The 15,342-nt window shown below is 48.5% G+C and overlaps 2 protein-coding genes across 9 annotated transcripts in view; one reads left to right on the forward strand and one right to left on the reverse strand.

The window, feature by feature from the left end:
- Positions 1–23: 23 nt before the first annotated feature.
- Positions 24–5,282, reverse strand: PCED1A (PC-esterase domain containing 1A). 6 transcript variants are annotated; one of them, XM_027559295.1, is made up of 8 exons: positions 4,840–5,279; positions 4,400–4,565; positions 3,845–3,924; positions 3,496–3,734; positions 3,245–3,395; positions 2,881–3,127; positions 758–1,027; positions 24–410 (listed from the first exon to the last, which is right to left on the reverse strand). In XM_027559295.1, the coding sequence occupies exons 1-8, from the start codon at positions 5,035–5,037 to the stop codon at positions 163–165; spliced, it is 1,599 nt and encodes a 532-aa protein (XP_027415096.1). In that variant the 5' UTR covers positions 5,038–5,279; the 3' UTR covers positions 24–162. The 6 variants fall into 6 exon arrangements, with proteins under 6 accessions (XP_027415096.1, XP_027415098.1, XP_027415097.1 ...); XM_027559297.1 differs by having other exon boundaries at positions 3,496–3,581; positions 4,840–5,278; XM_027559296.1 differs by having other exon boundaries at positions 4,400–4,544; positions 4,840–5,190.
- A 2-nt stretch (positions 5,283–5,284) lies between these two features.
- Positions 5,285–15,342, forward strand: part of VPS16 (VPS16, CORVET/HOPS core subunit) — a 28,111-nt gene continuing 18,053 nt past the window's right edge. For all 3 annotated transcript variants that reach the window (XR_003514078.1, XM_027559293.1, XM_027559294.1), the window contains exon 1: positions 5,285–5,435. Coding sequence is in view for 2 of the 3 variants with exons in the window: in XM_027559293.1 (XP_027415094.1) it covers positions 5,383–5,435 (53 nt within the window). In the remaining variant the exon portion in view is untranslated. The remainder of the gene's footprint in view (positions 5,436–15,342) is intronic.

Consider the following 15,342-nt stretch of genomic DNA (forward strand, 5'->3'; position numbering starts at 1 on the left):
TCACTCCCTTTCACAAAAAGATGTCACTCTGTTTTTCCATGCCTTTATTGGTGACAGCAATGTACAACAACGTCAGGCATAGCAGGTGCCACGCCAACACCTGGTGTAGCAAACAGGCACTGCAGGGCCACTGGCACACACGGCCCAAACGCAAGAACCAGTCTACCCCGGCCATGTACCCGAATGGGCATGAGGTCGTCTATCCAGTTTGTATGTGTGGATCAGCCTGTCTGAGTGTCTTGGACGCTGCCTGCAGGGCGCCCCCATCCTCGGCACATGGTAGGGGCTGTTGTGAACACAGCGTGACATCCCCCGGTGGACAGCCAAGCCCCGGTGCTGACCGTGGCGGACAGGGCTGGGGACTGGAGGAGGCACGGGGCCAGGCACAAAGTTCACTCCAGGGCCACATCCTACAAAAGAACCAGCCATCATCAGAGTGGGCTTCTGGCCATGGTGAGCACAACTCTGCCTTAGGCAGTTCTGGTTCTTCAGGGTGAGTTTCTCTGGCCTTCAATTTCCCCATCTACAAAATGGCAATACCGCTTCCCGTACTGCCAAGTCAGGAAACTGACAATCAATGAGCTAACTCATGAGTCTACAGATGCTGTTCCAAACTCAGCTGTGACAGAACCCAATCCAGGGTAGGGCACAAGGAGTCTCTGACTTCTCTCAGCCCATCTGGACACAGGAGACCAGGTTAAGGGAGGTTCAAGGAGAGGCTGGAAAAGGTGTGCTGGGAAGTTGTGGGGGCACATACCTAAGTGGGGTGGTATCGAGAAGTCTTCCATTGGATTAAAATTGAAGAATTCACAGGGTGGGAAGGGCTGGCCTGGGAAAAAAGGGGGTTCTTGGGGCAGGGGTGGAAACAGTGGAGGTAGGGAAGGCTGAGGAAGAGGATAGGGAAAAGGCATGGGAGGAGGTAAGGGAGAGAGTGGGGGCAAGGCCGGCTGCTCCCCGAAGTCTGAGGGCTGCCCCTGGCTCCCCTGGAAGAGATGATCCGGCTCTGGCCAGTCTTTAATCCATGGGTCTAGAAACAGGATGGTTGTTTTAAGTAGGCCTAGGAAGCCAGGTCACCCTGAACTCTGGCAGCCTACGCTTCTAAACCTTTACTTTCTCCTTCTGGAGAACACAGTACCCTCTACTTCATACTCAGGTTTCCTCATCCCCTCTCATTTCAGGCCAAGCCCAAGCTATGCTCCTTCTTCCCTGTGTCTCAGTAGTCAGTGGATCTGTCTTTGTTCATGATTCCCTCCAGTCTGACCTCATGATCCCTTCCAGTCTTCTCCCTCTAGTGCCCAGCTTGTCTATCTCTCCTCTCCTAGCTCTTCCTCAAAGACCAATAACTAAGTTTAGTAAGTCTCTGTTAAAAACAAAGATCCTATCACTTCCTTTCCCAGCAGGTACGGGTTCCTTTCACACTTCCTCCCACAAAGAGTATATTTTTGCCCAGGCACCATTCCCTTCTCAACTGTTCACTGCCTCTTTTAACCCTACTCCACTTCTTTAATACTTTTCCTACAAAAATGTAACCACTTCTTCACTTCCTAACTATCACATGACATGGCCAAAAGCCTCTCCCCTCCCTGAAAGCGCCTCTATCCTTATCTCCTTTTGTTTCCCCCATCAGTCTCTCTTCTCTTCCAACTCCCAAACATGGCCATTGTTTTGCTCTTTCTGTCACTGTTCACATTCACGCCCTTATCGGCCATTTCCCTGCTGGGGACCACTGACTCCAAATCTACTCAACATTTCCATAGTACTTCAAAGAGATCTGCCCTCATCAAACTCACCAACTCATCCTTCCACCTAACTGTTCCTTTTGATGTTGCTATTTCTGTGGCTCCAAATTGAGTTCAGAAGACCTGAGACACAACAAACTAGCCTTACAACCTTTAGAGGATCCCTTTCTCTGTTAAGGATCAGTTTTCCAACTGATTTAGATGAGATTTGTGTGCTAGCTGCTCAGTTGTGTCTGACTCTTTGAAACCCTATGCACCGTAGCCCACCAGGGCCCTCTGTCCACGGGGATTCTCCAGGCAAGAATACTAGAGTGGGTTGCCATGCCCTGCTCCAGGGGACCTTCCCAACCCAGGGACTGAACCCAGGTCTCCTGCATTGGAGGCAGATTCTTTATTATCTGAGCCACCAAGGAAGATAAGATTTAGTTCTCACCTAAAAAAAACAAAGAAATTGGACCATTATATGATCAAGGTCCTAATTCATTTTCCTGATATTCCAACTCCAGGCTAAAACTGACACTCTTGGCCATTCTGCCCTCACATCCTCCAGTGCTACTACAGCCTTCTAACATGACTCACGTCTCCAATTCAATAAACACCATCCTGCAGGTACTATATACACAGCAATTGTGCTAGATACTGGGGCTGAAAGGGATGAATTATTAACAAGTGAGGCAGGTAGTTTACCCTTGCAGGACATGATCCAGGGCAGAAGCAGACATGGAACAATAAACCATGACGTCCCCTTTAAAAGCAGGCGGGAACTGAGGGCAGGCGGGAACTGAGGGTTTAACAGTCCCTGCCAAGGGGCTTTGTTGCTTCTACCACTCTGCCTGAATTACCTTTCCTCTGATTCTGCTTTTCCACGCCCTACATCCACTCCTACCTAAAAGTACTCCCATTCTTTTCCTGTTTATCTGTAGCATATGGATCTTTTGACATATTGCCTTATGTACTCAATACTCAATTCGTGTACACAAAGGTGACTACAGGGCTAGGGGAAGGAAGGCACACTCAGGATTCACAATGGTCCTTCAGGGGGCTCTGCTCCCCTTGAGGATCTCTGTCCTGCTGTTTATGAGACCTATGCTCTGAGGGCCCTCTTTGCATCACTACCCTCCCCACCTGTGATAGGGCTCACCATGGGGATAGTCACGCTTGGGCAGCTCCACACCCCAGGCATCGGCCACATGGGTCAGAAGCAAATGTGAGAGGTGGCGGTGAGCATGCTGGTCCCAATGGACACCATCCCGGTGACGGTGCCGTACTGCATGCCGAAAGTGAAAGTGGAGGTCTAAGACATCAAAGCAGTGGTCCCCAGCCAGAGTAGCACTGTAGAAGTTCCCTTCAACCACATCCCGCCGCAGAGAGCCTGCCAGGGGCTGGAGCTGAGTGAGAAAATGCAGCATCTAAGAGCCACTGAATGATGCAGAATCGGGAGGGAGGGTCCTCTATCTACCAATCAGCTGCCCCATCTTCTATCCTGAGGTGCTCCAGTCACTTGCCTCAGGCAGGAGGAAACCCCCAGTGATACGCTCTCCTAGGGGCATTGCCATGTTCCACACCAGCAGGCAGGAATCTGGCAACACCTGGTCCATGCGCACAAACACTCGCTCCAGGTTCTCTCGGTAGCTCTCCATTGAGCAGCGGCCATACCTGTTGGGTAGCACAAAGGGTGAGCAAGAAGACAGGGGTGGGTGGCCTCTGAGCCATACCTCCACCCCCAATCAGTATTTCCCTCTCCCCCCGCCCCAACCTGGAGAGATCCCAGAGGCAGGAGTTGATGATCACCAGGTCCGGGGCAGGCCCATATGTCAGCTCCTCCAGGACTCCCTCGAGGTACTCGGAGTAAACGCGGGTGAGGAAGTAGAAGCGTACAAGGTGGTGGCCAGAACCCGAGCAGAACTGGCGGACCTCCCGGTACTGTGTCCCGTTGTGCAGCTCGCCCAGCTGACCCCCAGCGACCAGCTGGTCCTGTTCAAAGCTCAGCTCCCCCTGCCCACCCCCCCCCACCCAGCTGGTCAGACCCAAGCCAGGGAGGAGGCCCCTACCAGGCCAGAGTCTGTGCCCGCCCATCACTGGCATGGCCACCAAGCTTCCCTCACCTTGGCTTTCAGCTGGGCAGCTGTGAGCAGTGAGTCTTTCTGGAGCAGGAGCACCAGGTCTTTATACACAGACCGCTGGACTGAAGGGAGACAAAGATCCTGAGGCTGAGGCAGGCCCTACTCCACCCCCAGCTCCTTTCAAATCCAGGCCTCTTGCTGAGGTGGCCCAACACCACCTTTGTGGAGTATTGACTTAGAGGTATGAGAAAAGGTGAAGTTAAAAAGTCCTGGCACTGACTTTGTTCCTTCCAGGTGTATACCTTCATAGCGACCTGGCAGGAGTAAGTTGGCCAAGTCACCCAAGAAACAGACAATACACTGCTTCCATGAGGACACTGTGGGGCACTGTCAGGAAGAAAAATGCTGAGCAAGGTGGGGGTGAAAAGCCTGACAAGCTACATCTGTCAGGACACCTGTGGAAGGCGTTGGGGAAATAAACCTTCTGTACTGGAACGGACTGGGGATCAGGAAAGAGGTTTGAGATGGAGACCAAACGTCCAGACGCAGAAAACAGACCGCAGGTGCGGGACCAGGAAGTGGGATTTCAGCACTCACTTGAGTCCCCCAAGATGACCACGAACTTGTTGTGTAGCAGCTGCTGGACTTCCGAGGCCTGGAAACGGACCATGTTGCTTCGCTGCGGGCGGCACGGCTCCTCGTTCTCCAGACAGAAGACCATGCTGCCGCCAACAACGACGGGCTGCAGGGAAAGGCCACCAAGCTGCACGAGGGAGGGGACTCAACTAGCTCCAGGGCCCACTTTGGGATAGAGGAGACCTGCGCTGGCCCCTTTCAAGCTGCTCAGGGTTACAGGTACCAGGTGGCAGCATTAGAGTGGGGTCCATGGTGGCGCCAGCCTCTGTTGCACTTGGCACAGTGAGCCAAGGCCCGCGAACCTCCGGGATACCCTGCCGCTTCCCACGCGGTGCCGCCCTGCGCCCCGCCACGTGCCTGTCGCCGCCCCGCGCATGCGCGCGCTCGCTCGCGCCAATTACCGAGTCCCGGGGCTCCGCGCCGTTCACCAGCGACTGGGGCAGGCCCGCACACTGCGCGCGTCGCCTGCAGCGGGCGCCAGGCCTAGCCTCATGTTCCCGTGCCAAAAGAGCTGGTCGCTTCAGCACTGCTCCTGCCTCGCAGAGCTTGTGCGTCCCGGTTAGTGGTCGGCGCGCAGCCCTTCGCCCAGCTCTCTCCATACGTGAGTCGCGGAGGCCCGACGACGCCTCGGGCCTCCCCGCCCCGGGCGACAACGCTCACAACTCCCACTTCCGGTCACTCATGTTCTGCCCTGCCCGACCCCCCAACGTCCGAGGGGACAAGAAGGCAGCGCGGGTGGCCGCCGTAGGGAGCAGGAGCCAGGGCCGAGCCCGCCCCCGTGTGGGCGGGGGCACAGCGACGGCCAAGAAAAGCCGCCCACAGCGGTGAAGTCTGGTGGCCGCGGCCTCATCACGTGACCCGGACGGGCGGAAGCGGAAGTGCCTGCCTGGAGCCCAAGCTGGGCGAGTGTACCTGGCGCTGGCAAGTCGCCGCTTGTACCAGCCATGGACTGCTACACCGCGAACTGGAACCCACTCGGGGACTCTGCTTTTTACCGGTGAGCCGCCCAGCCCTCCTGTCCACGGCCTGGTTACCCCGCTAGCTTTCTGGCTCTAGTCTTCGGGCGGAGCCGGCGGCGCGCGACCCCGCTTCTACGGGGGGTGGGTCTGCCCTTCGCCGGCTCTCGCCCTGTATCTACGGCATAACGCGCAGCCTCCTAGGGCCGGGCCTTCCCCTGCTGCGGAGAAGGAAAATGAGGCAAACCTGGTGGTCACACAAGTAGGGGCACAGCCCAACTCAACCCCAGGGCTGTCACCCTCTGGAAGAATGCTCACATCACTCTGTGGGTGGCCGCCCTCTGGAGACAGTGAGTGCCTTATCTCTTGTCGGGAAGTGCTGCTGATGTCAGACCACTGGATGCTCCTGGGGGGGCGGGGTTGCACTGCTGCAGGTGACATTACTGATCAAGGCTAGGAGAAAGCGAACCGTCAATAAATCAGACGGCGAGTGAGCACTCCCTGCTAAGGTCAGCCCTCTCATGGGAGTTGTGGAGTCCTTAAACCACTAATCTTTCTAAATGTAGACTGGCCATATCATTACCCTAATTAGACTTTTTTGCAATACTTTCCCTTACAAAGTTCAAACTCCTTATCATATTATATCTATAATCCGGCCCCATTTGTCTCTTCAGCTTCCTCAACTGTTACCCAAAGCTGTGTTCAGTTGGGCAGAACAAGATCTCAACACTCCATGATGTTTCCTGGCTCCCTGTATTTGCACCAGCCTGCAGTTCCTTCTGTGGGCACTGCCATTTCCCTCTTTACTTCACTGGAGAATTCTAGCTCATCCTTCTGGGCTTAGTTTAAGGGTTTTTTTCTGAAACCTTCCCTGATCCAATCCCAATAGAGTGACTTTCAGCTGACTTTCCTTTGGGTCTCAGTGCTAAGGTTGTTACCTATGACACATTAGGGCAATATTTATATAGGTCTCTTCTGCTAAACCAAATTCCTTGAGGGCTGAGTGCATATTTCTTGCATCCCTTTATCCCTATTATGTATTTAGAACACTGCCTGCTACGTGCGTGCATGCTGCATGCTGAGTTGCTTCAGTTGTGTTCTACTCTTTGTGGACTGAAGCCCGTCAGGCTCCTCTATCATGGGATTCTCCAGGCAAGAATACTGGAGTGGGTTGCCATGCCCTTCTCCAGGGGATCTTCCCAATCCACGGATTGAACCCTTGTCTTCTGTGTCTCCTGCTTCAGCAGGCAGGTTCTTTACCATTAGTGCCATAAAGTTTTTTAAAAAATACTTTATTGATTGCAACTGAAGATCACAAAGAAATCACGTTGGAGTCTTACTTCAATAGAAGACAGCTGTTCATGCTAGTGAAACCATATATCATTGCTATTCACATATTAAAACTTTCCAGTGTAATTTTTGATGCATAAAATGTCAGCTCTTAACGCTTCTGAAATGGACAAATGCCTTGATGCACTTTTTAGAGAACTGTTCCATTTGTCTTTTGTTTCTAATTCTTATAAATATGCCTGTACATTGTGAAAAAAAATGGCAAAAACTTAGCATGAAGTCAGTAGGAAATAGCAGTGATTTAAATGGCAACCCACTCCAGTGTTCTTGCCTGGAGAATCCCAGGGACGGGGGAGCCTGGTGGACTGCTGTCTATGGGGTCGCACAGAGTCAGTCGGACACGACTGAATCGACTTAGCAGCAAACTATTTTTGTGGAGAAGGGATGTCACTTGACATGGGTTGCCATGTAATTTAGTGTTTACAACACAGAATATACTTTTAAAAGTATTGACTTGTATTACTTTTGAAAATATGTGTTGCACACACAGGCTTGTTACAGTACTGAAAATGATGACCTCATTACCATAGAACTTCTGTTTATCATATGAAGTCTTAGCTTTGTTTATACACTAATAAAGTTTTAAATAAGTGTAAGTGTTGAGTGAATGCTATAGACGTGACCACTGTTGCTAGCCTACCCTAGCCTACCCTGTACTTGCAGAAAGGACTAAAAGTGTTAGCCCTACTATAGAAGATGTGTTATTCTTGGTAATGGGTGTTGAGCCTTTCTATGTACTAGACAGACATAAGTGTGCTCAGTCGTGTCAGACTCTTTGGGGACCCTATGAACTGTAACCCACCAGGCTTCTCTGTCCATGGAATTTTCCAGGCAAGAATACTGGAGTGGGTTGCATTTCCTACCCCAGGGGATCTTCCTGACCCAGGGATCGAACCCTGGGTATATCTCTTGCATATCCTGCATTGGCAGGTGGAGTCTTTACCGCTGTGCCACCTGGGAAACCCTTATAGGCTCTCTGCCAGAGTAAACAAAAATTTAAAGTTTAGGTGCAGATACTTGGTTTTATTTGTATTTGTGCATAGTCTTATGCCAGGACTTAAATAAATGTTCACATAAGTGAATGAATGATAAACAGCTGTCACACATTTCAAGTTCTGTCTACGGGATAGGATTCTTTTGCATTGGAAGTGGTGTTCTGAAAAAATGACTAATTTAGGAGGGCAAGGCGAAGGAATGGTGTTGATTCTTGTGAGGCTCCAGAATTTTAGCCACTTTTATCCTAAAAACCCAATTTGGGATAATACCATTAAATAATTTTGCCCAACCCATTGCCAGGCAGAAATTATATTGGGTCAATAAAAAGACATGGGCCCTTTCTGCCCTCAGATCTTACAGCCACCATGGAGACAGTTGGTAACCAATAATCATTGTATTGGAGAAGGCAATGGCACCCCACTCCAGTACTCTTGCCTGGAAAATCCCATGGACGGAGGAGCCTGGTAGGTTGCAGTCCATGGGGTCGCTAAGAGTCGGGCAGGACTGAGCGACTTCACTTTCACTTTTCGCTTTCATGCATTGGAGAAGGAAATGGCAACCCACTCCAGTGTTCTTGCCTGGAAAATCCCAGGGACACGGGAGCCTAGTGGGCTTCCATCTATGGGGTCGCACAGAGTCGGACACGACTGAAGCAACTTAGCAGTAGCAGCAATCATTCTATTTGGGGCTTCCCTGGTGGCTCAGTCAGTAAAGAATCTGCCTGTGATACCCGAGACCAAGGTTCAATCCCTGAGTCAGGAAGATCCCCTGGAGAAAGAAAGGGCAACCCACTCCAGTGTCTTGCCTAGAAAGTCCCATGGACAGAGGACCATGGCAGGCAACCGTCCATGGGGTCACAAAAGTTGGACATGACTTAGCAACTAAGCCACTACCACCAATGACTCTATCTGGGCTTCCCTGATGGCTCAGTGGTAAAGAATTCACCTGCAATGCAGGACACGTGGGTTTGATCCCTGGGTTGGGAAGATCCCCTGGAAGAGGAAATGGCAACCCACTCTGGTATTCTTGCCTAGAGAATCCCATGGACAGAGGAGCCTGGTGGGCTACGGTACATTGAGCCGAAAAAAATTGGGCACTACTGACCATATGAATAACTCTGTTTATTTGATCATGTGTACTGAGGTTGGGGCTTCCCTGGTGGCTCAGATGTAAAGAATCTGCCTGTAATGTGGGAGACCTGGATTGAATCTCTGGGTAGGGAAAATCCCCTAAAGAAGGGAATGGTTACCCTCTCCACTATTCTTGCCTGGAGAATTCCGTGGACAGAGGAGCCTGACAAGCTAGAGTCCATATCGTCACAAAGAATCAGACATGACTGACTTAACATTTTTTCACACTTTTCACTGAGGTAAAAGATTATGTGGGACCCTCAGAAAGCATATAACAGTTTGGTAAGTGAGAGGTAAAGAAGACTTTCTGAAGTAGACAATGCCCCATCCAGAAGATAGGAAGATTTAAATGCAGGAATGGGATCCAAGAATATATACAAAGGTCCTGAGGAGGAAGAGACAGGGACACTCTGAGTGACCTAAATAGAGCCAGCGTGGCCGCAGTGTCACACTGTTGCATTTGTCCTTTGTTTCTAATTCTTATTAATATGCCTGTACATTGTGAAAAAAATTGCCAAAATTTTAAGTCAGTGAAATCAGTGGGAAATAACAGTGATTTAAACTATTTTTGTGGAAAAAGGATATAACTTGACATGGGTTGCCATGTAATTTAGTGTTTTCAACACAACATATACTTTAAAAAATATTGACTTGTATTACTTTTGAAAATACGTGTTTTTCAAAAGGCAAGGGGCCAGGACAAGAGACAGGTAAATGTCTTCTCCTAGCAGCCATACCCTGCAGGGCCTTATAGACCATTTTTATTTGAAGAACGATGGGAAGCCTAAATGAAAGGATTAATGTGATTGAATTTGCTTGTGTGTGTGTGTGTGTTTTAAATTCATTCTGGAGGCAGTGGGAGTGGGGGGCAACTTGAAAGGCGCAAGCAAGAATAGAGCCAAGGGAGACTAGGTTGTAGTCTTAGGTTAGGAGGCTCATGGACTAGACCAGGGAGAAGTTGATGGTGGTGAACACCAGAGATGGAGAGAAGGGGGGCAGTCTGACAGATGGTAACAGCGGAAAATTGAAGGAGACTGTGATGAGTTGCACTTGATAGGGAGGAGGAGGAGCAGTGAATCCAGGATGACTTAGATTTGAGTCTTAAAAATAATGAGAAAGGAAGAGTGAATTCGTTGGGGAAGAGAATGAGCTTGGTACTGAATACAGTGTTTCAGGTACTTAAGAAACATCTGTATGGTGAAAGAAAGGAGACTGAAGATACTACATTTCGTACTCTTCATAGGAGAAAGGTTAGCTGTTTTAGTAGGTTTTATGTGTTGGTATGTTTGTTTTGCATGTATAAACATGAACTGCTAAAAAACTGTGGTGAAATACACATAATATAAAATTTACTATCTTACTCATTATAAAGGATGATCGAGGAGTGTTAAGTGTATTCACATTGTTGTGTAGCCAATCTCCACAACTTTCTCATCTTGCAAAACTGACTTATTAAATATTAACTCCTCATTCTCCCCTTGCCCCAGCCCTGGCAGCCACCATTCTGTTTTGTGTTTCCATAAATTTGACTACTCTAGATAGCTTGTGTAAGTGAAATCATAACAGTATTTGCTTTCTTGTGGCTGGCTTAGTTCATTAGCATACTGCCATCAAGATTCATCTGTGTTGTAGAATGTATCGAAATTACCTTTTTAAGACTGAATAACATTCTAATGTATGTATACACCACATTTTATTTGTGCATTCATCTGTCAGTGGACACTTGGGTTACTTCCACCTAGTGGCTATTGTGAATAATGCTGCTATGAACAATGGTGTGTGAATATCTCTTTGAGATCCTGTTTTCACCCAGAAATGGAATTTCTGGATCATATGGTAATTTGGTGTTTAATATTTTGAGGAACTATTCTGTTTTCCATGACAACTGCACCATTTTACATTTCCAGAAACAATGCACAAGGATACTGTAGTAGTATTTTTTTGTCTTTTAAATTATTCGTTTATTTTTGGTATGCTAGGTCTTTGTTGCTGTGCATGGGCTTTCTCTAGTTGCAGCAAGCAGGGGCTGCTCTTTATTGTGATGCACAGGCTTCTCAATGTAGTGGCTTTTTTTGTTGCAGAGCACAGGTCTAGGGCGCTTGGGCTCAGTGTAGTTGTGATGCACAGGCTTAGTTGCTCTGTGGCGGGTGGAGTCTTCCTGGACCAGGGATCAAACCCACGTACCCTCCATTGGTAGATGGGTTCCTTTCCCACTGGACCACCAGAAAAGTCCAGTAGTATTTCTTTTTAAGGCAGTCTGGGATCAAGGGGTTATAAAGAATCCATACACCTGCCAGTGCAGGAGATGTGCTTCAATCCCTGGGTCAGGAAAATCCTCTGGAGAAGGAAATTGCAACCCACTCCAATATTCCCAGTATTTTTGGGAAATCCTATGGACACAGGAACCTGGCAGGTTACAGTCCATGGGGTTGCAAAGAGTCAGGCATGACTTACTGACTGAACAACAACGAAGGTGGTCTCTCTTCAGGGCCTGGGCATTTTTGAATTGATGGAATATTCCCCATGCTAAACCTAATGTGTTTCTTCCTCCTCAGTGTTCTGATAGCCCAGCCTGGAGAGGCTGGAGATCATCTGTTTTCACACAGCTCTTCTCTTACTGCACTGAGTCATGCTTTTCCAGCAGTTCAGCTGCACTGCAGCAGGGATTTTGGCAGTGCTTCATGGAGGGGCTGGGATTGAAACCTACCCCGCTGACAAAGGTTGTCTAGTCAAAGCTATGGTTTTTCCAGTAGTCATGTACAGATGTGAGAGTTGAACCGTAAAGAAGGTTGAGTGCTGAAGAATTGAGGCTTTTGAACTGTGGTGTTGGAGAAGACTCTCTTGAGGAGAGTCCCTTGGACTGCAAGGAGATCAAACCAGTCAATCCTAAAGGAAATCAACCCCGAATATTCATTGGAAGGACTGATGCTGAAGCTGAAGCTCCAATACTTTGGCCAGCTGATGCAAAGAGCTGACTCATTGGAAAAGACCTAATGCTGGTAAGGATTAAAGGCAAAGGAGAGGATGAGATGGTTAGATAGCATAACGAACTCAATGAACATGAATTTGAGCAAGCTCTGGGAGACAGTGAAGGACAGGGAAGCCTCGCATGCTGTAGTCCATGGGGTCACAAAGAGTCGGACACGACATAGTGACTAAAGAACAGGACCTGCTTTAGTGATTTTCTGGTATTCAAATCCAGGGTTCATTTACTGCTACTATGGGAATTTCCACTTCCAGGACCTGCAGGTAGAAGAGGAATATGTAGCTGGCTTTCCTCACTGAAAATATGACCTATCCTTACAAAGTTCTCACTTCCAGACTTTTCTGAGATGCTCTTCTCTCTGCTGCTCTCAGTCTGCCCATCTGTACCCCATGCCAACCTTATGGCATAGCTTGAGTCACCTCACTGTCCCTGAGAAGCCTTCTTTACCTTGAAGGCTTGAGGAGGTGGCCTGTACTTTGTTGCTCTTCACTCCCAGAGCCTTACTCCTGCACCCCTGCACCTCTTTCCCACTCCAGTCTATGTCGATGCTAATGTCCTAGCCTGCAACTGAAGGCTCCTTGATCCCTCTGCCCAGTTGCTGACTTCACCTCGTGCTTCCCAGAGAGCTGAAAGTCATGGCCTAGAAGGGCCTAGGCTTCCCTGACAGAATCTGCCTGTTGTGTTCCCAGCCTGCTGAGGAGATATGCCCCACCTCCCTGTCTTCTGAGAAACCATGTGCTGTCTACCCGCTCTCATGTCGCCTCAGGTTTCTCTAGCCACTCTTGCATAGGACTCCCTGCATCAGGTCACCAAAGGTGCTGCTGCATGTGGCTTCCTAGGGCAGATCTCTGTTGTCTCTGGCGTGGGTCCTTTGAATTTGATGTGTACTTTAATAAGCAGCCAGGTGTTTTTCAGGGTAGAAGACCTCTATATTGTTTTCCACCATCCCTACCCACAAGGGCTGTATCAGATCTCAACTACTATATTCAAATCTCCCCAGCCTAACAGAAAATAAAGTTCCCTATTCAAAAAACCAACAAATCCCTTTTCACCTCACCAAGGGTCTGGAAACTGCCATCTATATTCACTTCCATTTTCTCTCTTCCCACCAACCACTCACTCAGATAACCATGATGGTGTGATCACTCACCTAGAGCCAGACATCCTGGAATGTGAAGTCAAGTGGGGCTTAGGAAGCATCACTATGAACAAAGCTAGTGGAGGTGATGGATTCCCAGTTGAGCTATTTCAAATCCTAAAAGACGATGCTGTGAAAGTGCTACACTCAATATGCCAGCAAATCTGGAAAACTCAGCAGTGGCCACAGGACTGGAAAAGGCCAGTTTTCATTCCAATCCCTAAGAAAGGCAATGCCAAAGAATGCTCAAACTACCACACAATTATATTCATCTCACATGCCTGTAAAGTAATGCTCAAAATTCTCTAAGCCAGGCTTCAGCAGTATGTGAATTGTGAACTTGCAGATGTTCAAGCTGGTTTTAGAAAAGGCAGAGGAACCAGAGATCAAATTGCCAACATCCACTGGATCATAGAAAAAGGAAGAGAGTTCCAGAAAAACATCTATTTCTGCTTTATTGACTATGCCAAAGCCTTTGACTGTGTGGATCACCACAAACTGTGGAAAATTCTGAAAGAGATGGGAATACCAGATCACCTGACCTGCCTCTTGAGAAATCTGTATGCAGGTCAGGAAGCAACAGTTAGAACTGGACATGGAGCAGCAGACTGGTTCCAAATAGGAAAAGGAGTACATCAAGGCTGTATATTGTCACCCTGCTTATTTAACTTATATGCAGACTACATCATGAGAAACGCTGGGCTAGATGAAGCACAAGCTGGAATCATGATTGCCAGGAGAAATATCAATAACCTCAGATGTGCAGATGATACCATCCTTATGGCAGAAACTGAAGAATTAAAGAGCCTCTTGATGAAAGTGAAAGAGGAGAGTGAAAAAGTTGGTCTAAAATTCAACATTCAGAAAACTAAGATCATGGCATCCAGCCCCATCACTTCATGGCAGTTAGATGGGGAAACAGTGGAAACAGTGGCAGACTTTATTTTTTGGGGCTCCAAAATCACTGCAGATGGTGACTGCAGCCATGAAATTAAAAGACGCTTAAACTCCTTGGCAGGAAAATTATGACCAACCTAGACAGCATATTAAAAAGCAGAGACATTACTTTGCCAACAAAGGTCCATCTAGTCAAGGCTATGGTTTTTCCAGTAGTCATATATGTATGTGAGAGTTGGACTATAAAGAAAGCTGATTGCTGAAGAATTGATGCTTTTGAACTGCGATGTTAGAGGAGACTCCTGAGAGTCCCTTGGACTGCAAGGAGATCAAGCTAGTCCATCCTAAAAGAAATCAGTCCTGAATATTCATTGGAAAGACTGATGCTGAAACTCCAGTACTTTGGCCACGTGATGCAAAGAACTGACTCGTTGGAAAAGTCCCTGATGCTGGAAAAGATTAAAAGCAGGAGGAGAAGGGGACAACAGAGGATGAGATGGTTGGATGGCATCACTAACTTGATGGACATGAGTTTGAGTAAGCTCATGGAGTTGGTGATGGACAGGGAAGCCTGGCATGCTTGGGGTTGCAAAAAGTCGGACACGACTGAGTGACTGAACTGTGTGGTGTTCATGCTGCATCACAGCTATGGGCCATTGTATCAGGTTGTCTGCTACGAGGGAAGGGAATTTGAGATTGAGAAGTGTTCTGAGGCTGACGGCTTCATCTTCTGCCATATATTCGTGTTTCCCCCTTGAGACAAGCAAGTGGTCTGTGGAATGTGACACTGGTAATATTTCTATGATTCTGGTTAGGAGATACCATACAGTGACTAAATAGGGGAAGTTTAACATAAAGAACTATTAAACTATGATAGCAAAGTAGCTATAAGATAAAACTGTCCTTTCCTGGGGGCTGAGGATAAAGGAAGGAAAAGTTGGAAGGGGGGTGCCCTCCCCAAACAAGGTTCCGACCTTGCTGGAGAAGATATAGTTGCAGCTCATTGAATGGTGGTAGAGTTGCTGGTGTGCTGGGTTGGAGCTGGTCCACAGCCACTGGATAAGCAGGAGGCAGCCCTCTTGGGCCTAGATAGGGTGCAGGTGATCCATAGCTGGTGGCCAGGCTTATGGCCTTGCACAGGGAGCACCAGGCTGAGCAGGACACCTAGAGCATGCAATATCTTGTGAAGAGAACCACAGGAAGGTAGATGGCCAGTCCAGGCCAAGGTTGTGAGGGATTGTGTGCTCTGGGTGCGTGGTTGGGTCAGAGTGTCCCCAGATACCCTCATGCCCACACTGCTGACTGATCTTGCACCTGCTGGAAACAGCCAAAGACTCCCTTCCTCCTACAAAGACCCTTTTCTACAGGACCAACTACTGAGAAAGCTTAACATCTGGCTCGCTGTGGAGCACATATTGAAGGTTGAATTTGGCTCTGGGAGGTAATAAATT

The sequence above is a fragment of the Bos indicus x Bos taurus genome, chromosome 13 (assembly GCF_003369695.1).
Source record: "Bos indicus x Bos taurus breed Angus x Brahman F1 hybrid chromosome 13, Bos_hybrid_MaternalHap_v2.0, whole genome shotgun sequence".
Taxonomy (NCBI): Eukaryota; Metazoa; Chordata; class Mammalia; order Artiodactyla; family Bovidae; genus Bos; species Bos indicus x Bos taurus.

Excerpts from the sequence above, each read along its gene's own strand:
- PCED1A (XM_027559295.1), bottom strand. The coding sequence starts at position 5,037 with ATGGAGAGAGCTGGGCGAAGGGCTGCGCGCCGACCACTAACCGGGACG. Across the intron at positions 3,128-3,244 it reads GGGGTTTCCTCCTGCCTGAG|CTCCAGCCCCTGGCAGGCTC; the intron begins GCAAGTGACTGG and ends TTTCTCACTCAG. Across the intron at positions 1,028-2,880 it reads CAAGCGTGACTATCCCCATG|ACCCATGGATTAAAGACTGG; the intron begins GTGAGCCCTATC and ends TCCTGTTTCTAG.